The 21527-nt window shown below is 39.2% G+C and overlaps 1 protein-coding gene across 2 annotated transcripts; it reads left to right on the forward strand.

Annotated features, from left to right (window-relative positions):
• Positions 1-424: 424 nt before the first annotated feature.
• Positions 425-19599, forward strand: MLH1 (mutL homolog 1). Of its 2 annotated transcripts, none has more exons than XR_014183402.1 (19): positions 425-863; positions 1988-2078; positions 2189-2287; positions 3731-3804; positions 4907-4979; positions 6053-6144; positions 7505-7547; positions 8180-8268; positions 9741-9853; positions 10414-10507; positions 11450-11603; positions 12339-12694; positions 13475-13623; positions 15199-15307; positions 16136-16199; positions 16736-16900; positions 17545-17656; positions 18022-18135; positions 18650-18787. XR_014183402.1 is itself a non-coding variant. In XM_082046211.1 (19 exons), exons 1-19 carry the CDS (start codon positions 757-759, stop codon positions 18815-18817), a joined length of 2247 nt encoding a protein of 748 aa, XP_081902337.1. In that variant the 5' UTR covers positions 425-756; the 3' UTR covers positions 18818-19599. The 2 variants fall into 2 exon arrangements, 1 of the variants encoding a protein (XP_081902337.1); XM_082046211.1 differs by having other exon boundaries at positions 17564-17656; positions 18650-19599.
• The last annotated feature ends 1928 nt before the right edge of the window (positions 19600-21527 follow it).

The following is a 21527-nucleotide window of genomic DNA, read 5'->3' on the forward strand; positions in this document are numbered from 1 at the left end:
CAGCCAGCACTGCCACCACGAACATGCGCCACAGCGCTCACTGCAGTGACTGACACGCGTCACTGCACCTCCCGTGGCCACAGGCATGGAGAGACATGCAGGCTGCGGGCACATCAGCGCATGGCACAAACGCTGCGGTCACAGCCGCCCCTCTCCAAGGCACGCCGCCATGACGTAGTGCCATGACATGGTGCCATGACGTATTGCCACGAGGTCGTGCCATGCCTATATCCGGGACGCATGGCGTCACGCGCGCAGCAACCCCGCGCGCAGCGCAACCTCCTGCCGCCAGGCGGCGCGCTGCTCCCCACTGCCCACTCCGTGTGTTTATTTTTACCGCGGAAAGGACAGCGGTGGTGTGATGGACACTTGAGTCGCCCAATCGGAGAGCCGCCCGCTCGAGGGGGCAGGAGGCTGTGGGAGGTGGTTTGGCGCGAGCCGCCGGAGCGGCTTCGCGCGGCCTTTTCTTACCCCCCGACCCGGTCCCGCTCTCCGCGCTGTTCCCGCCGGCCCCGGTTCCTCGCTGCCCTCACCCGCATTGCCCCCTCCCCGTAGCCGCCGTGCGGTCTCCGCTGGCCCACAGCGGCACCCTAAGTAATCCCCCTGGGCTTCCCCCCCGCCGCCGAGCAGCAGCCCCAGCGCCGCTCCTCTCCCCTCAGAGCCCCGTTCGCTGGGGCTGCCCGAGCAGCCGCTCTCCCCGCCTCGGGCGCCCTTGGCTTCCCTCGCCCTTCCCGCCCGGCTCCTGTCACGGCACCGATGGCCGGCGTGATCCGGCGGCTGGATGAAACGGTGGTGAACCGCATCGCGGCCGGCGAGGTCATCCAGAGGCCGGCGAACGCCATCAAGGAGATGATCGAAAACTGGTAACGAGGGTTCTGCCCCGGCAGGGAGGGGGAGAGGCGGCTGCGGCGGGCGCTGGGCCGCAGCCCGGCCTTGCTCAGGACAGGGGCGCCGCCGCTCCGGAGCAGCGCGGTCCTGTCCCCGGCCAGCGGGAGGGCCTGGAGGCCTTGGGCGCCCTGCGGCTGCTGCCGCCGCTTCGCGGAGCCGGCGTGTGGTGAGGCGGTGGTGCCGCTAACGAGGGACGGTCACCGTGTGTGTGGGGCCTGCGCTAGGGAGAGCGCAGCCTGCAGAAGAGAAGGCTCTGGGGAGACCTTATCGCGGCCTTTCTGTACTTAAAAGGGGCCTATAAGAAAGATGGTGACAGACTTTTTAGCAGGGCCTGTTGCAACAGGACAAGGGGTAATGGTTTTAACCTAAAGGAGGGGAGATTCAGGCTGGACATGAGGAAGATGTCTTTTACACCGGGGGCAGTGAAACACTGGCACAGGTTGCCCAGAGAGTTGTAGATGCCCCATCCCTGGAGACATCCAAGGCCAGGCTGGACGGGGCTCTGAGCAACCTGATCTAGTTGAAGATGTCCTTTCTCATTGCAAGGGGGTTGGACTAGATGGCCTTTGAAAGTCCCTTCCAACCTAAACTACTCTATGATTCTATGTCGTACTCTGTTCAAAAATCATGTCTAAATCTGTGTTTGGTTTTTGTTGTCGTTTGAGAAACTTATTAATCTTTTGCTTTCAGTGTCAACAATTCAGTTATTTGTTTTGAAGATAAATCTGGGATTAAAATGTCTGTGTTTTCACTAGTAAGTGTTGTGAGCTGTATCAGCCATGTGAAAGCAAGCAGCAGAATTTGTAACAGGTTTTGGTAATGAGGAGACAGTCTCTTTGTTGGGCTAGGCACCCTCTTAGTTTTTAAGTTTATTAAAGTTCTTCATAATTGTTGCGGATGGTGATTTAGAATAATATATCACTGTGGTTACAAGAAAAAGTGAGGAGACAGTAGACATTTGTTTGAAACAGAATGAATTCCAATATGAGTGACAATTGGAATAGAAACAAATTATCACTTGTGTGAGAAAAATCAAAGTCATATAGTCTGTTATTCTCTAGAATTGCTGTTCTCTTGAAAGTTTTCTTTGTTTTTGCAGTTTGGATGCAAAATCTACAAGTATCCAGGTAGTAGTTAAAGAAGGGGGTCTGAAGTTCATCCAAGTCCAAGATAATGGCTGTGGTATCAGAGTGAGTACAGTCGACAGCTCTATGCTGATGTTTAATGCTACTTTTAAAAAATTATTTTGCCTTATAAATGTTTCTGTGAAAAGTGACTGTTACCTGTCCCTTTCACATAGAAAGAAGATCTGGACATTGTATGTGAGAGATTTACTACGAGCAAACTGCAAAAATTTGAAGACTTAGCTAGCATTTCCACATACGGTTTTAGGGGTGAGGTAAGCTCTTCAGTGAGGTTTTGAAAGTGTCCATTGTTTGTTACCCTGTTGTAGTGGGGTTTACATACTATCCCTTTCCCAATACTCTTTACAGAAGGTTCTGTTTTCTGAGAGAGTCAGCTGGGTGACTGTAGTTCAAAATACATTTCTATATCTTTCAAGATCAGATGAATGCCTAGGAAGACCTATATATTGTTTTTGGGAACTGGGGCTGTGTAGCCTGGAGAAAAGGAGACTGAGACCTTATTGCTGTCTACAATTACCTGAAAGGAGGTTGGTCTCTTCTCCCAGGTAGCAAGTAGTAGGACAAGAGGAAATGGCCTCAAGTTTGCCAGGGGAGGTTTAGATTGGATATTAGGAAAAAATTCTTCACAGAAGTGGTTGTGAAGCATTGGAACAGGCTGCCCAGGGAAGTGGTGGAGTCACCATCCCTGGAGGTGTTTAAAAGGCGTTAAGATGAGGTTCTTAGGGACATGGTTTAGTGTTAGATTTAGGTTATGGTTGGACTTGATGATCCTGAGGGTCTCTTCCAGCTGAAACGATTCTATGATTCTATATATTTATTTTTTTTAAAGTAAGACAAGGCCTGTCTTCTCAAATGTTGCTTCAGGAACCTACAGGTAAAGACAATGAAAGATTTGAGTGGAAGGTGGATCTTTGATGACAGATATTTGTCTGAATACCATACTCAAAATTAAGTGTTTGAAATGCGCATTTGTCCTCCTTTTTGCTTTTGCTATTAGTCAAATCTAGTATCTCTGACCCCACAGATATACCAGTTCTCCAGACTGTCATAGGTTATATCTAAACTTGTCTGAAAGAACAGTCCAGGATGAGTTCTGCTTTCCCTTCCAGATGGACAACAAGATATTTAAGTATGTTGCCTGTGCTCAGATATATAGATCCTCGCCTGTGCCAGAGAGTGGGCTAACTGGGTCCCCTCTTCACACACTTTCAGTGTAATAGCTCCACAGCCAGCAGAGTCTGGTCCTGACGCTGTTTTCAACAGGCTGTGTAGACACGTCCATAGAGTTTTCTGGGAAAACCATTGTAACCTAACTTCGTGATACTGCCTACAGTCAGGAGAAGAACTTGAGCAGGGATGAGAAAGTAATGGTTAAAACCTTCCAGCTGTATTTCTTAACATGGAAGAAAGAAAAGGGCACAACTAATAACTTTGCAGATTTCTTATGTTACATGGTTAGTGGCTTGCATTGTCAGAGATGATGAACTGTTAGAAAAGCCAAAAGAAGGTCCTGGCTAAAAGTCAGTGTTATAGGTACTAAAATACGTTAAAGATTTCCTGGCCTGCAATTTTCTTGTAAGGGTTTTTATTAATTAACTTGCAAGTGGTGTATCAAAATTTAGTGATGCTGTTTAAAGTGTGGACACTCTTCAATGGTCTCCAGAGCAAAGTTTACACAGATCTCTCTCTTTCTCTAGGCATTGGCCAGCATCAGTCATGTTGCCCATGTTACTGTCACAACTAAAACAGCTGATGCAAAATGTGCATACAGGTATGCTACCTGTTTTCCAAGTGACTTCTGCCACATGTGATAATGAATAGATGCATTTAATTATCTTTTCAGTACTTTTATTAAGAAGGAGGGTGGTGTAAGGAATTATATGTTTCTAGGTAGCTACAAAAAAGACCCAGAATTTGAGGGAACATAGTTTGAGTGATTTTTTTTTATTCCAGGCTTTAAAGGTAAGCTTTAGCTAAACAATATATTTTAGAAGAGTGTGTGTATATGGGGCTACTTCAGCAACCAATGTAGGGTAAGCTTTTGCCTCTTTTTTTTTTTTTTTTTTTCCCCTCCATTTCAGGATAAAATTATGTATATACACAGCCAGCACGTCTTGCAAATTTCATAAGTTTTTGAACACAGGAACCTACAGCTTTGTTTGGTTTTGTGTGGTGCCTAATCCTATTCAGAAAAGGTTTTGAATATTCTTCTGCAAACTTACTCTAAATATAAGCAAACCTATCCATTAACTTCTCAATTACTTTTAAGAAAAATAAGAAAAAAAATGAGCTTTTCATCTTGTTTTTTTTCAAAAGATTGTGTAGCTATGGTCTTTGTTGCATTAAGTATGTAGGACATGTGAGAGGGCAAAAAAGTATGGCCTGTGAAATTATGCATCTGTATAACTTGCTGAAAGACCTATGTGGGGCAGAAATCTTTTCTGCTAAAAATGCTGGTACAAGTGAAAAGGAAATGTATCTATATAAATTCAATAATTTCTTATTAGTATAACTGAAGTGTTAAGTCTAGTGGAAGAATTATTGCTAGTCCAGGTCTAGTTCTTAAAGAAAGATAGCATACAGTAATTCTACCTTTACTAGAAAAGTCTTGGTAATGGAATTTCAAAACACGTCCCGTTTTCTGCCACATTTTTTCTGCTGTTATTCCCACTCTCCCACTGGTTCTGCAGTCAGTGAAGACAGATTTCCTCTAGCAGAAAGGAGGGAGTTGCAGCCAATTGTCTGTATCCCAAGTTCTTTGCCGAGTGGAGAGTGATGATGATGGGGTTTCTTTTGTTTTCTCCCTTTGGCTGTTGCCCTCTGTCCCCAACTCCCCAATCCAGATGTCTTACAACTTATTGTTTTCTGCTTAGAGCTGTATACAGTGATGGAAAAATTAAAGGCCCTCCAAAACCCTGTGCTGGAAACCAAGGAACTCAGATCACAGTAGGTTTTTGTGCGTGTTCTCTCTTGCCCCTCTTCTGCTCCCTGGTTGTTAGCTTGCACCACTTATTGGCACGTGTTACATTGTAAGGTGCATGACAGTATCACCTTGTAGAATGTTATCAAAATTATGTTGTTTTGTTTGGTTTTTTTGCTATGTCTTTTTCCCTAAAGACAGGTAAATATTAGAAGATCCTCTTTTTCTCTTCTGAGGATAGCATAGTCATACACTAGCAGAAATATTTCATAACCCTTCTGGACTGCTGAAGGCCTAAATGGACATTTAGGGCTGCAAGAAGCTCAGAATAGTAGTAGGGTGGTTTATGTTTACAAGCCAGAGTGGGACAATGAGTGCTGGCATAGACTGCAGGCCTGCTGTCTTTCAGTCATATATTTCATATACCAAGATTTGAACGTGGGCTGGAATTTGGATTGTGACAAATAGCACAGAATGGGAAGGAGTGTGCGAATTGCACAGTGTAGGGTGAAAGGGGAAGCTTGGCCTGAAAGTCTGCAGCTGTGTGTTTGTCTTGCAGCAGGAGTATACACCCAGAAAGCTTCACGTGTCAATATTTAGGATAATGTATCTTCGAAAAGAAGCTGGACTTTAAATTTCTGCCTTTCTTACTATAGCAGAAAAAAATAATTCGCATATTGTTTAAATAAATAGTGAAAATGAACAATTTAAGCTGCTGGTTTAATGACATTAATGGCCCTGACTGAAGCAACTGTTTTAATATTTATTTGCATTTCATCGAAACACAGTGTAATCAGCGAATCCATTGTCATCTGCAATGGAAAGCATATAACTTTCACTGAAAAGTGAGTTGTAGGTTATGGTTATTGGTGAAAATCTGATGTACCAAAATGTTTGAAAACGTACATTTCTTTGGAGTTGCATTTTGTTAGGTGAAGCTAAACAGGTAAGGAATAAATCGAATGTTGATTCTTCCTAAACTAAAATGTTTTCAGAAAATCTTGTATTATCTATGAAGAGGATGGATTTAGATGGATTATATAGTGAGAGAAGATTTTTTTTTTTTAATGACTTTTAATTGTGATCTTTTTCTCTCTAGGTTGAAGATCTTTTTTACAATGTAAATACAAGGAGGAAAGCTTTAAAAAATCCAAATGAAGAGTATGCAAAAATAGTAGAAGTTGTTAGCAGGTAAACCGAAGTAGGAGGCTCCATTTGTTTTTTTTGTTTTTTTTTTGCTGCCATTGAGAGTATTTGGATTTTTTAGACCGACTGGCATATATGTGTGTGCGTTGTCATTTTTTTGGTTGTTTTTGAGGGTTTTTTAACTGTTTGTTAGTATATGGTGTAATATAACAGTCCAGTTAGATACAGAAAATCCAGTGGAGAAACACTGTATTCAGTCTGTGACTGGATTCCAGCAAACAAATGGTGATAGACCTGACTGAGTCAACACTCAATGAACTTGGACTGAATAGAATCCAAGTCAAAACTGTGCAAGGGTATTGAGATTTGGCTGAATATGAAAAAGCTGAATGGCAGTTTCACGTCCTGAAAAACAAAACTAGTATCACTTCAGTTACCAGTTCCCTTCCTGGGTCCCTTTGTTAGATCTTTCGCCACGTGTGGAGGCTTTGCAAGCAGGATCTACATAATTTAACCAAAATAGCTGCTTTATGCTTTCAGTAAACACAAAAGCCAGCAGAGAGCAGCAAGACTGTATGTGAAGCGTTAGTCTGCTCCCTGAATAAGCTACTTCGGAGTGGTTACTGGCCAGGCAGACTGCATTTTTATGTTTCTCATCTTACAAGGTTCTACTGTCTGGTCTTTCTCACAACTTAGCAAGTTCCCTAGAAGTTTGAGCCAGGGTTAGGCAGCTGTAGGGTATTAGAACTTGGCCCTGGGGTCTCAGACAGCAGAACCATCTGGGTAGGGGAAGTTGAAGGTTGAGACAGCAATTTTTCAGATCCTTCTCTATAGTACCCATTTCCCTGAAAATAAGACCTACCCCAAAAATAAGCCGTAGCATGATTTTTCAGCATTTTTGAGGATGCTCAAAATAAAAGCCCTACTCCAAAAATAAGCCCTAGTCACAGTTCATATATAAATTAAATTTAAATAGTGTACAGGCAGTTATACATGTAAAAAAGTAAGCATCTTATGGAGCAAAAATTAATATAAGACCCTGTCTTATTTTCGGGGAGACAGGGTAGTTGAAACTTGATGCTGTTAAACTGAGGAGGTTTTGCTGTACTTCAAGTTAAACCTGCACAATGAAACAACTAACCAGGTGTATAGAAGCTCATCAGGGTTTTTTTTGAGAAATAAGCTAAGCTGATTCTTGAATTTCATATTGTTGCAGGTCACTTATAAATAGAAAACATTTATGTCTATAGCTGTTTAATCTACAAAAGCTCAATTTGTCTCACATCACCTTACTGTGTAACGGGAAAGGAAATTGTTTGTCCCTATTACAAGCTGCTTTTCAGCATTCAGGGAAAGTAACCTTTTCTTTCACATACTGCAATCTTACGGTTATGTATTTTTTTAGGTATGCCATCCATAACTCAGGCATCAGCTTTTCAGTTAAAAAGGTATGCAAATAAAGTTTTCATAACTTCACTGTGTGTCTCTATATATTTGTGCATGTATATATACACACACATATATATAATGTGGATATATGAAAATGCCAGAAAATTTGCACTGCATCTTTTGCAATGGGAAAAGTGTACGGAACCTTCTCTTGTACTGAAATGTTGACAGGTATGTTGATGCAATTTGGATAGAAAACACATTAGTTAAAAGTAAACAAGACAAAAACATATTTGTTTGGAGTTTTGGGTTTTCTGTGTGGTCGATGTGTTATTTTGTTTCAGCTGCTTTTTAGAGTCTGGTTGTTAATAACTGTGTGAAAGAGGATGGGATAGAGCACCTTCATTCTTTGGCATTCTTGATAATTATTTACCGAACTGTTTATGTTCCTCACTTTCACAGATGGAGTCACTGGCTGAATGGGTCTCATATGATCTAGCAAATCTTTTAATCTTGTGCCATTTACCATCTCTTGTTTTTCTGAACACAAATAAGTAAATAATACTACAGCACATTTTAATGATGTTAAGTCTCATGCCTTTGTGTTAGAAATGTATTTGTTAAGTTTAATGTATTTTTAAAACTTCAGCCAGAACTGTGAATTGATCATACTCATTTCTGCTCTCTTTAGCAAGGTGATACCATGTCAGATGTTAGAACGTTGTCAAACGCCTCAACAGTGGACAACATCAGGTCCATCTTTGGAAATGCTGTTAGCAGGTATGCTGATGTTAACTTTCCTTTTGACATCACGTTTTCTAGTAAATCTCTTTCTGTTTTAAAGAGCGTGGACTGTGCTAACTTTCCCCGCTTCCTTCAACGCAAAATACAGAGAACAGGGAGTGTTGCAGTTACAGTTCACATTCCTCCATTCACATTGCAGTTACACATACCTTGTCTTGTAGAATGTGTGACACTTTTTTTTCTAGTATATCGAAGAGGGAAGTTGCAAAGCTGTTGCTTTAATGCACTGAAAGGGAACCACCTGTTTGTAACTTTCATTTGAAAAGAGCAAGCTGTACTTTTGTTCTCTACAAGTTCCTAGATGATGAAAATATGACCACTACTTACACTGTCTGCTATTGGATAAATTTTGAAGTCTCCGCAGATTTGTTTTTCTGAAATCTTATTGTTTAATATTTTGACAAAAGCTAATTAGCTGAGGCTGAGTAAGCCAGGCAGAAAAGTTGAAAACAAATGAAACCAATCATCTTTTAAAAATGTATCTGCCAGTTTAGGAAAAATTCTCTCTTTATAAGACATTCAGCTGTAAATAATTAATCAAATGGACTTCTGGAATGGATTTGTCCCATGAATACTTAGATGTTGATTCACTTACTAAAGTCACACTTCACATGTACGGAATTTAACTTTTAATACAAGGAAGCACCTTTATGAAACACAGCAAACTGGAGAGGCTCTTTGCTGATAAGGTTTGCAGTGTTGTTTGCATTTATTTTTTATGCATTTTTTTGTCTACTGCTAATATTTGTTGGATACAGTTTTTCTTTTGTACAGTTCTGAATAAATTGTCCACTTCAACTTAAATGTTTTGATCAGATGTTTTGAAAAGTGGTGTTTAATTTAGCTTGTTATTTCAACTTAAAAAATGAACACAAATAAAAATGGCATTTAGTATATATTTGGCTTGAATTGGAAATAAGTAGCCCATAAGCCTCTTCTATGTTAACTTTAGAAGCTGACGTAATGTGTTGCTACCAAAGTGGATTTCCTTGACTAATGAATCATGAAAATTACAAATATTAGCCTGGTGAAAGTGGACAAAGTAGTTCAAGAAAATAAATGTTTTTCCCTGGCTGCTGATAACTTTGAGGTGTCCTTGTCTATCACTGTCAATGGCTTAAACAGTGAAGTGCATATTAGAATTATCAATAGATGGTTATAATATTATGGATGCTGTGATATGTGAATGTATTAAAAAGATACTGTGGATAGTTTTACAGACTCCAATCATAGTGTGTTACTATTTTATATTTACTTAGAAAGAAGAAACAAGGCAGTTCAGGTTAAATCATTTTTGTGACTCAGCAATGAATGTTTGAACTCTCTGATAATTCTAATGTTTTCATGAACTGGGATATAAATAGAATATAGAACAGTTGCTACTTGTGGATACTGTTTGAAATTTGCATCAACAGAAAAATTCAGTTTGCATATGTTTCTGTAAATAGGGAACTGATAGAAGTGGGCTGTGAAGATGCAAGTCTGGCCTTTAAAATGAAAGGCTACATCACGAATGCAAACTACTCTGTGAAGAAATGTATATTTTTACTCTTCATAAACCGTAAGTTTAAAAAAATAAGCAGTGTGTTGTACAGTCATATGTTGCTTACATAATAATCAGAAGATCAAAACTTTTTGAATAACTATAAAATGCATGAGCGTTCTTAAAAACATTGAATAATAAGTATTGCAGTTAATTGTAGAGCTTAAGGTGTTTTTCTATTTGTAATGTGCATCAGGTTTTGTACTCTGAATAGTGAAAGCAGCTAAGATTAGGCCTAAAGAAACTTAAGCTTGCAGAGTATCAAGGTTATAAGTGTGTTCTGTGGTCTCTCCATTCTGTAGCAACACAGACATAAGATGCAACAAACCTTGACTGTATGAAATAATGAAAAAGTAGTCTGGTTGTTTCAGTATTTGTGGGAAAATAAATACTTCTAAATATAAAACACACTAGGAAGATATTGCCTTTTCCTGGTTTTATATGAAGAATAAATATGTCTTGGGAAAAATTATTATAATAGTTGCCCTTTGATGAAGTTGTTCTGAAGGAATGATTGGACACTGTGCAGTGTATTTCAGTGGGGCTCTTTGAAAACAAGATTTTGTTCTCTGTTTCAGATCGATTGGTTGAGTCAGCCGCTTTGCGGAAGGCCATAGAAACTGTGTATGCTGCTTATTTGCCAAAAAGTACGCATCCATTCCTATACTTAAGGTAAAGCAATGGGAAGAAGTAGCCTTTTAAAACTATCATGTAGGATATGGTATAGCTAGGGTAAGTTTAGAAGGGCATTTGTGTTCCTGATAGTAGTGTTAAGCATTGCACTGAGGTACCTAATTGCCAGACAGGAGATAATTAAATCAAATTAAAGGAATCTTAAGAAGATGGGCTTATTTTCAGAAATAGCGAGTGTCTGTAATTTCAGCTTAAGTCCTTTCATATTATGGATGCTCTTCACTTAGGAAAATGTGTTACACTAGGAGTACAGCAGAGCATTTAGGACCAGTCAGATCATTTATTCCAAACTCATTAATGTTTTACCTTCCTAGGATTTACATTTGTATTTCTAACAGTTACTGGTTTTGGTATCCTAATGCAGGAAAAAGTGAATTGCATATTTCTTACAAGAAATAAATAATTTTTTAGGGTCAACTAATAGCTGGAATTGAACAGAAACTGTTCTCCAGATTTTAAAGGACATAGAAAGGAAAACCTGGCTTTGTAATTGCTAAGCAGTTGAATCTCGCTATTCACCAATGAAACCTGGTGATATCCAGTGCTTTCTAACAATATAATTCTTGCATTGTAGCATTTAATTGAATTCCTGCTTGGGATTATAATGACAAGGCATCAGAAGTCATTAACTCATGAGACACTGCAAGTAAAAGATATTTCTAAAAACTGTTTTGTAGTCGTACAATGGGGAGTTTGGTTTAAGCTTACCTCTGTAAGCAGATTTTGGTGAGCTTGGAAGAGTTCTTCAGAGTAATTATTTTTTAACACACTACAGTCAGATTTGTTTGGTGTCACTTTAGGAGGTTTCAGGACCATTTTGGCTTCTCTGCATGGAGTAATTGCCCCAGTACTGAACCAATTTGTGCATTCTCTGCCATCCACGGCACATTTTAGGTTAACTTCTTCTAAAATGTTTTCCAGCCTGGAAATAGCTCCCCAAAATGTAGATGTGAATGTGCACCCTACAAAACATGAGGTCCATTTCCTTCATGAAGACAGTATTCTAGAGCATGTGCAACGACATGTAGAGAACAAGTTACTGGGCTCTAATTCTTCAAGGATGTACTTCACTCAGGTGAGAATACACGTTTCAAGTGACCACAGCTCTGCACTGTTTTAACTGTTGTGGATATGTTTACTCAGTTCAGTAGTATAATTTATGCAGGGATGGATAGTCATCAGTCTTGTACTGGTGGCTTGAGATCTTTTGTTTCAGGGAAGAGATTGCCGTAATATACCAATGTTAATGTGGCAGTGAACTTCCTAAAGTTTTGCTGGATTTAAAAGTATTTTATGAACCTTTTTGTCAAGCATCTGTTCGGTCTTTTATTTGACAAAGTATATGAGCCTTCACATCTGGTAAATTTTTTTTTATTCTGCCTTTGTTTATGTGAAATGTGACCAAGGAAATTGATTGTTCTGTGTATTTGACAATATGTTTGATTTGATCTAAATGAAAACAAAAAAATCAGGAAAAAGATTTCCTAATCTCTCTTTATATAGAGCATAGTGTAAGAATTGTATAAAAAAATTCCATGTGCTTTTTTTTTTTAAGTTAAAGATTTTCTCTGAGACAAGGGCATGCTAGCTGATGATTTCCCTACCTGCCAAGATGATAACATCTGTGCTACATATATAGCGAGTTCAAAACTGGCAGCCTGTTTAAGCAGCTGACACTGTGTTTGTGGGGCTTGGCAGTTACTTACTTCTAAGCAGTAAGATGCTGTGAGAAATGCAGCTGATCTTTGTGGTGGGTTTTTTTTTGTTCTTGTTGAATCTTTTCTCTTTACTTCCCCATATCTGAACAAAGACGTTGCTTCCGGGGGCCGACTGTTCTTCCAGCGAGGTTGTAAAATCAGCAGCAAACTCTTCTGCGGTCACCAAAGGAACGAGCGACAAAGTTTACGCGCATCAGATGGTCCGCACCGATTCCCGAGAGCAAAAATTAGACGCTTTTCTTCAGCCAGTGAACAACCCCCTAAGTACAGGCCCCACTGAAGGGGCGACAGAGGTGAACGCGCGACCTCCGGAAGGTGTGGACAGGCCACAGGATGCTGAAATGGAAGATGTCAGTGATGTAGTTGAAGTGGCTGATGTTCAGGACACAGTCGTGCCTGGGGGGCTGAGTGAGAGTGGACACTTGTCTCCCGAGACAGTGCCTCCTCGGTAAGTCTCATCTGTCCATGCAAGGCTACCCATTTATTTCATGGCCCTGAAACTGAAGATTTTTCTGATCTCTTCTTTTGCTTTTTCATAAAAAAAGAAGTTTTCCTGGAATAACATTACATAGCATTTTTATGAGAAATTTAACTTCATCTGTGAACTGTAAACTACATAACTCGTGATAAGTTTTGTAACTGGAATGAGTTTTCCATGCATGCTGGAAGGCAGGAAACAGTATAAATAATGACATTAACTTTAGGGAGATCATACTGGTCTGTTAAATTTGGAGGCTGTCCTTTTGAGAGGGGATAGAAAGAATCTACATCACTGAATTTTGCAGACATTACCCTAGTAAAGATAAAAGCGCTGTAATCTTTCTATAGCTCCTGCAGGAGCTGTTACAAGAAACCAAAGTCTTCTGAGGGAACCTAATACCCCATCAGTATTACAGAAAAATGATAATTAAAAAAAAAATTGGAAATATCAACATTTTTTTTAATGTGTCCTTTAGAGCCCAATTATCCTGGTGCTTAAACAACAGATGTCTGATGTGATTGGTATTAGACACTCATAAATTCTCTTATGAACTATCTTTTCCTAGCAAGTTACGCCCCAGAACTAAAAGAAAACAGTCTTTCTTTCTTTCTGGGAAGCTTTGGGAAATTTTTTTGCATTTTGTGTAGTAACATACAGCATGTGAATTGAGCATCCCATCTGTTGTATGTGTGTTTTGCCAAAGCGACAGGAGAATTGAACGTCATTGATTGTGTTTCGGTATTGCAGAAAGAGACCACGGAAAGATGTGGACGTAGAAATGGAGGAAGATGACACAAGAAAGGACATGACAGCTGCCTGCACCCCTAAAAGAAGAATTATCAACTTGACCAGTGTGTTGACTCTCCAGGAGGAAATTAGTAACCAGGCACATGCAAGTAAACAAGGCTTTTGCTTCTCAAGATTATTGTTATTCCACCAACTAAACATGATTTGTTTGAGCTGCTGAGGAAAAAGATATTTAAAAGGTGGCCCAGTCAGCTCACTGAGCTGCTAAGTCAGCTTTTACCAAAACCACTCATTAAATGTCAAGGGCCAATCTTTGAGCAGGGAGCTGCCTCACTGAGCCACACTGCAGGACTGTTTAAACTTTAGTGTACCTTGTTAGCTGATAAAAATTTTATGCATTCTAAATAGCTTGCAAACCTTAACTTGCATCATAACACTGAAAAATCACATCTTGAAAAGCTAAGTTATTTTGGCATTTTCAAACAGAGGTGGCAGCTAAAATATGGTCATTAAAAAAAATTGCTTAGCTGTATTATTGTGAAGTAGACTGGGACAGGCTTGATAATCATAGTTTTTATTTACGGCTTTTGCTTTTCATTTTCATTTGTATCTGTCCCGCTTCTATGAAATGATTGGTGAAATATTATTCTCTTTTCTGGTAAGAGTTATTTTGGGAAAAGGTAAAGGGTTTGCAATTCTTCGTAGAGTTGTTTCCCTCTTAGCTCCTTCAGTTGCCACCAGGGTCATACTGAGTCACATAACCCAATCAGTCTAAATGTTGGGAATCTTGTGTTCTGGGTTTTTTGTTGAATTTATTTTCATTTTTCTGGTAGTAAGAACTGGGGAAGCTCCACAGCTAAAATGGCTGCACTAACAGACATCTGTAATAAATAACTTTTAAATAAATTCTTGATCTTTAGAAAGCTTGCACTTACACTTCACTTGTGCTCCAGAAAAATGTTTTTAATTAGGATGGTAATTCTGAGTTGGTAATTCCATATCTGACTGTTACTGTTTGAATACCAAAATCCAACAGTTGTCCCTGAGCCATAAAATGTCAAAAAAAAGTGTCAAAATACATGGTAGAACTTGTGCAGCTGCTTGAGGACGTGTCTTGTCTTTACATGTGTAAGAAATATGTACAAGAGACCTTTGGAATGCTCTCCTTGTAATATTGTGTTCCTTTGGAAAAAGGTAACAATGGAATTTGGGTAGTGAGCGTGGTGCTTTGTACGTGCTGTGACTGCAGTGCTTATTTTGGGGGAAAAAATAAATTGTGGATCTGTTCTATCATACTTTCAGAATTGTAGTCTGACAATATTAGACTTTGTTTGAAGTTGTTTTACAGCTGCAGTTTTCTTTGAAGGATGTCTGTGTTCCCTTATTAATCTCCTGTGGCTGCAAGCTAATTGTGAAAGATTATTAAAGGCAAACAGTTAATTTTAAAAAATTTGTATTTGTAGTTTAACTGTTATGTAACTATTCTCACTTATGCTTTAATATATGTGAGTATATGTGTATGCACACAAATGATTAATATCTCAAAATGTGGATAATTGCTAGTACGTGCCTACAAGAAGCAGCAGGGGGGTAGAGGTGATTGAACAGTAATCTGAGGCTTTAACACTAAAAAGACACAAACTGCTCAACTAAATACATTAGGGCAGGTTGCAAATGTAAAATTATACCCTTTTGTTTCTTTCCCACCCCCTCAATCATTTCAGATCTTCAGGAGATGCTACATGATCATTCCTTTGTTGGCTGCGTCAGTCCTCAGTGGGCTCTGGCCCAATATCAGACCAAACTGTATCTCCTCAATACAACAAAACTCAGGTAAAGAAGCTGTTAGACTTGTTGGCAGTGGAAACAACTACTGATTACCAAGCTAATTAGAAGAAGGCAGAAAATGACAGGAAAAACAAGATCATTTTCTTGTTGCCTGTCTGGAAAGTCATGAGGCCAAAGATTAAGCAATCAGTTCAGAACAGTGGAAACAAGTCTGGCGTGCTTGGGAGAACTTGCAGGGAATTGGTGTAATTAAAATGCCAGCTACTGTATTGCATGCTCACAGACTGGGAGAAGGGGAAAAACACTTTATTTGCATCATGATTGTCCACAACAGCAACTGGGCTACAGCACCCTGTACAAAAATGAGCAAGGAAAGGCTTTAGAAAAGTTACATAAAACGTTGCATCCAGTTGCCTTAAGAGAAGCTGTAGGACATGATCCTAACACAAAGTTTGTATTTTTGCACATGCTCTCTTACTGGGCCAACTGTGTAAATTTTGTAACAAATAAGAGAATACACTTAAGATTGACATGTCTTATCAGTTTCCAAGATCCTGTGCGTTTCTTGCAGTGCAGCAAAGGAGTAAAGAGGTTAAAGTACAAGGTATCTGGGAATAAACTGACAGCAGCTCTATGCTGAGTATGTAACATTTCTGCAAAAATGTGGGTGATGGCAGAAGGCAAGAAACAGATTTAATTTTAAATATCTAGATAGCATGTGTAAATCTTAAATTGTTTAGTTAAAGTAAGATTTTTGTTAATATCAGATGTACGTATCCATATTTGCAAGATGATCCTTACTTTCCACTCAATCAAGGTAACTTGGAGATAATGTGATGCTGTCAATTTAACTATTTCTGTATTTCAATTTAGCCAAGAACTCTTTTACCAGATACTTATTTATGACTTTGCAAACTTTGGAGTCTTAAGGTTGTCTGTAAGTATGATTTTACATTATATTCTAGATAAAAATATTTTAAAATTTATTTATAGTAAGCCTGTTGTTTCAGAAAAATGTATAGTCTTACGGGGTGTTTTTCGTCCACTAGAAGAGTGGTGTTTTGATTCTTTTACAGTAACAGAATGTAGAAAACTGTTAGTAATTTTGTAGCTGCTACTGTAAGTTGTCATCCTGCCTGCTTTTTATTAGTGTCACTTCTAAATATTCATCAAGTTTTGCTGCTGCTCATTACATTGAGACAAAGAATTTTAACAGACGGTCTGTAAGAAATAAGCTGTTGAATGCTAGTGCTTATCCTGTAAATGTCACACGTCTTTGCAGGATTGTGGACAGCACAGAATCATATGAGAAATAAATTCATACTACTTAAGACTGTTTATGGTAAGCAGAACTGTTTGCTCTGCAGACCAGAAACAGTGTATTATAGTTAGTTTATATATGTGAAAGAAGAAGCCATAGATTTCCAGCAGTGTGGTGATCATTAACAACAGTTTTCCCTTCTCCATTTTTAGGAGCCAGCTCCTTTATATCAGCTTTCCATGCTTGCTTTAGAGAATCCTGAAAGTGGCTGGACAGAAGAAGATGGCCCAAAAGAAGGGCTTGCTGAGTACATTGTGGAGTTTCTGAAACAGAAGAGTGAAATGTTGAAAGATTATTTTTCTCTTGAAATCGATGAGGTGACTGCTGCTATTACTTCAACAGTAAATGAACGGTGTTACATTCTACTAACAAATAACTGCAGTGGTTTTCTTGCAGTACTTACTGTGGCTTGCCCCTTTCATTCAAAATGCTCAGCACTTAATGCTGCTTTTAAAAGTGGGCTACACAAATAAGTTTAATAAAATAATTTAGTCATTGCTCCTGTAACTAGAATGCAGATCTCTAATCCAACAAGGTGTGCAGCTTAATTGGGTCTCTAGCCAGGCAGGGCTACAGCATCACTGTTGTTTCAATGTGTCTTTTTTGTGTGTGGCCTAATGAATCTGTTATTCTATGCAGAACTGAACAGCTTCATCAAGGGTCATATCACCCAAGGCACTTCATTAACATGTTCTCCTAGGAAGTGGGATCTGTGTAGTCAGTGGCTAGAGGTAGAGGGGGAAGCTGAATTCAGGTTTCCCTGAGCTGAGTGGCTCAAATCCACGCCTTGTGAAGTTAAACACCACCACTAACTGTCTGCCTGGCATCAGGCTTTAAAAGCTTGTAACTTCAGACATCCCTAAGGCTCACTAAGATTGGTAAGAATCAGTCTGAAAATAAATAGGTTATGGTTTTGGTGCATTTATTGCAAGAAAGAACTTTTTTTTTTCTTTTACTGAAGCAGCAGCATTGCCTTGCAGGAAGGAAACCTTACTGGGTTACCACTTCTGATAGACAACTATGTTCCACCGCTGGAAGGACTGCCTATGTTTATCCTTCGCTTGGCCACAGAGGTATATTCTCTTAATTTATTCATTCACAAATGACTTTTTCTGTTTAGGAAAGAATGAAGCGAATCAAATTAATTCATCAGAAGCTGCAAAGGAAGGGCTGGAGTTGGTTAAAAGTACTGTAACGTGCTCCAGATACTTTTGCTGTGTTTACTGATAAGTTGTGCTTTGCCTCTGCATTCCTAACTCCTGCTCAAATGAGAATATATTTTTTATTTGAAAGCTTGCATTTCTACCCTTTTGTTGTTGTTCTATGCCTTTACCTTACCAGCACAAAAATGGCCAAGACATTATTACTTTTCCATTTTAAGAATTTCTATCAAGTCTCTGACTGCTACCCAGATTCTACCCTCTCTTTCTTGTAACAGGTAAACTGGGATGAAGAAAAGGAGTGTTTTGAAAGCCTAAGTAAAGAACTAGCTATGTTCTACTCTATTAGAAAGCAATATATAATAGATGAAGCCAACCCAACAGACTCTCAGGTACAAGAATATGAAACTAGTCATGAACAAAGAACTAACACCACACAGGAAACTTCAACTATAGACTTCTAATCCTAACTCTACTTTCAGTGAACTGAATCAAATAGCAGTGTGGCAAGATTCTGAAAGACCATGACTTATAATAAGTATTATAAGTATTAAGAGAACCTCTTGAGTATTGCAGTGTATTTAATATCTCAATGGTCCTTGGCATCTGAGTTTGGGATGTATTTTTTTTAACCTCTTGAGCTATGATAAATTTCTAAAGAATAAGGATGCATATAAATTTAAAATATAGTCTGATTGTTTAAGTATCAGTTTAATCACTTAGTTAAGCTAGTCCATTCTGCAAGTAACTTTCCAGAGCTTAAAACTGACTGTATATAATGAACTTCTCTAATACTAGTGGAATTTGACAATCGCTGTAGTCTTACTAAGTTTTCTTAAGGAGTGTTTCCCTCTAGTACAAGAGAACTCCAGTTTGTTTGTCCTTTTATCTTTTTCTGTATTCCAGAATGAAGATTCTGACTCTGGTTCAACAACATGGAAATGGACTGTGGAACATATACTTTACAAAGCTTTTAGGACCCATCTTTTACCTCCTAAACACTTTGCAGAAGATGGCAACATTTTGCAGCTTGCTAACCTGCCTGACCTGTATAAAGTTTTTGAGAGGTGTTGAGCAAGTAGCTATTTTTATAGACTGGTGCCTATCTAAAAAACATTCATGCTACCTTCTGTTTTACTTATTAGAGGACTAAGTTGGAATCTTGATGGAGGAATACCAACATGACAGCAAATGGTCTATTTTTCTTCTATTGATCAAAGAATGAAAAGAATCATTTTAGCTATGTCTAAACCCAACTGAAGTTCCTAAAATAAAACCTCCACTTATGGTCTGACTCTCATTATTAAGCAATATGCTAAGAGAATATAACTTCCCCTGAAGAAAAAGAATTTGGTTAATTATAAAAGGAGACAGAGCTTAATTGAAATGTGAAAAGAGTAGAAGTTCCTAACAGCACTCACTGTCTGTGGAGAGTAGGCTATGGACAAAACCCACACCCTTTCAGAAAGCACCTTCTTCCTTGTACTGCCCATCTTTAATGGCAGTACCATGTCCATGAGGTAAACACTGGAGTGTCACATCTTCCTGAGCCAGCCAGACCAGCGAGGGGGAAGCGGACACGTGGTTCAGCCTGCACAGAATGTTAACAACTGAGCAACCCACAAAATGAAACTTGCAGTGAGCAACTGCCTTGAGCTGGAATCGACCCATATGTTACTTCCCGGTAATGGTGGAGCAGATCAGGACTGGTAACAGGAATCACATTTGTGTTGTGATTCTGCTGTATATGGCCACTGTTATATTATGCTTGTCTTGTGATTTCAGCATACTGTTGTATGACTTTTCTAAATGCAAATCACATGTAATGCCTAATATATTAAATTTGATATTAAACATTAAAAGCTCCCTCTATGGAATATCTAAAATAAGCTGTTTAGAGCATATTGGAGCCTGACATAAGGACCTGTGAGAAACATCAACAAATGTGCACAGACACACTTAAATATATGAGTGGTGGTGCGCACAAATTCCATAATGCCAGGTGCTGATCACACCTTTCTGCATGTTCCTGATCCCCCACAAAACTAACAACCCAGAAAATCATAAGTATATTTTACATTGTGTTCATTTTTTCTCCTTTGAGGTAACGGAAACCTGGTTACATAATGCCAAGTTTCTGGCACAAAATTCAAACCACTTGCAATAAGGCTGAAACCACTTTCTTTTTCTGATATATAGGTCAGAGCTTGAAGCAACCTCATTCAAGTAAACTGTCTTCCTGATGGGAATAATGCAGGAACGCTCTCTTGCAAAATCTATTTTGAAGTTAAGATAGCGATAAATCATCGATCAACACAAATGACAGCCAGCTAATGCTATCAGTTTGGTCAGCAGCCTGCTGCATTTTGAGGGTTTGAGGTTTTTTTTCTTTTTAGATTCTTCACTCATATCTGCTTCTTGAAACAAGACTGATTTCAAATCTTATTTTCAAGCCCAATAAAAAGCAAAACCAACACATTACAAACAGCACACAGCCACATTTTCTACATTTACAACAGTTCACAGATTCAGCTTTTCAAAACCAGAAAACTTCAGGGTGAGCTGCTTTCTTGCCAGCTTGTTCAATTACTCAAATCAACTCAATTACTACTCATGACTCAAAGGAAAATAGAATAATTGGATGAAAAGTTGTTCTCCAGGCCTGACATACATTAGTTCAGCTGAGTTAAATACTCACACTCAACTCTAGATTCTGCTATTATTTTTTTGTTTTTCTGAGCACAACTTGCACCACCAAAAATAAATAAGCTTTGAGAAATCTATTGTGACAGCCAGTATTGTACTGTCCCCAAATCTCAGCAAGCCAGATGCACAGTCGTTCATCTCCAGCTCCCTCTTTCCAGTTAAAACCTAGCTGGGTTCAATCACACTACTTCATTTCAAAAATCATCTACCTGCTGCCACAGGACCTCTCTAGTTGACACCAAAATGAGCCGTGATTGCTCTTCAAATGCAATTCTCAGTCCCTGAGAGACCATGTTGCTCCTCAAGGCAGAAGAGAGATATTTCTAAAGCTGCTTAAATGCAGCTCTTGCAGACTTCAAGAGTATCACTTGCAACTCCACCTCTTCCTCTCCCCTTGTACTGCCCCCAGAATGGTCTATTTGGTGCCATAGTCTCAACTCCAACAGGACAACTAAACAAGTGATCAGGTTAATGATGCAAGCCCACTTTTAGTAACCTATCTCCCCCTCCACTTGCACTGAACAGTAAGTACTGGCTCAAGGAAAAGCTGTGACCAGAAGAGTCACCCACAGACCATCCTGTCTTCTCCCTACTATGCTTCTGTTCCACAGCAATGGAAATATTACAAAGCAATATAGTCCAAATGTGTGAGTTAACATGGTACATACTACTTGCTGTGTGGCTTGCCAATAAAACCTAATGGCTATACAAGGAAAGCTACAACACTTACATTCTCTTTTACGTAGGAAATACGTATTACCCAAAACTTTTTTGATCAAGCATCAGAAAATGCCTAAGATCTGTATCTGAAAATAAGTATCTTCTACTTGAACACTTAAATAGAATGATTGACTGCCTTCCTTTTACTACTGGTGTAATGCAAAGGCTCAGTCCAGTTTCTTCCTTGACCCTGAAATAACATCCACCACCAGTACAGGAGTGGGAACCAAGTTATTTCAAACAACTCCTTGTGCCCTTTTGATATCACGCATGCAACAAAGAAATGATGTTCTACTAACACTGCATCCCTACAGGCAACCAAATGACACTGGAACACATTTTGCACAAGACCTATGTA

Source organism: Streptopelia decaocto (assembly GCF_964273445.1).
Source record: "Streptopelia decaocto genome assembly, chromosome: 2".
Classification (NCBI taxonomy): domain Eukaryota; kingdom Metazoa; phylum Chordata; class Aves; order Columbiformes; family Columbidae; genus Streptopelia; species Streptopelia decaocto.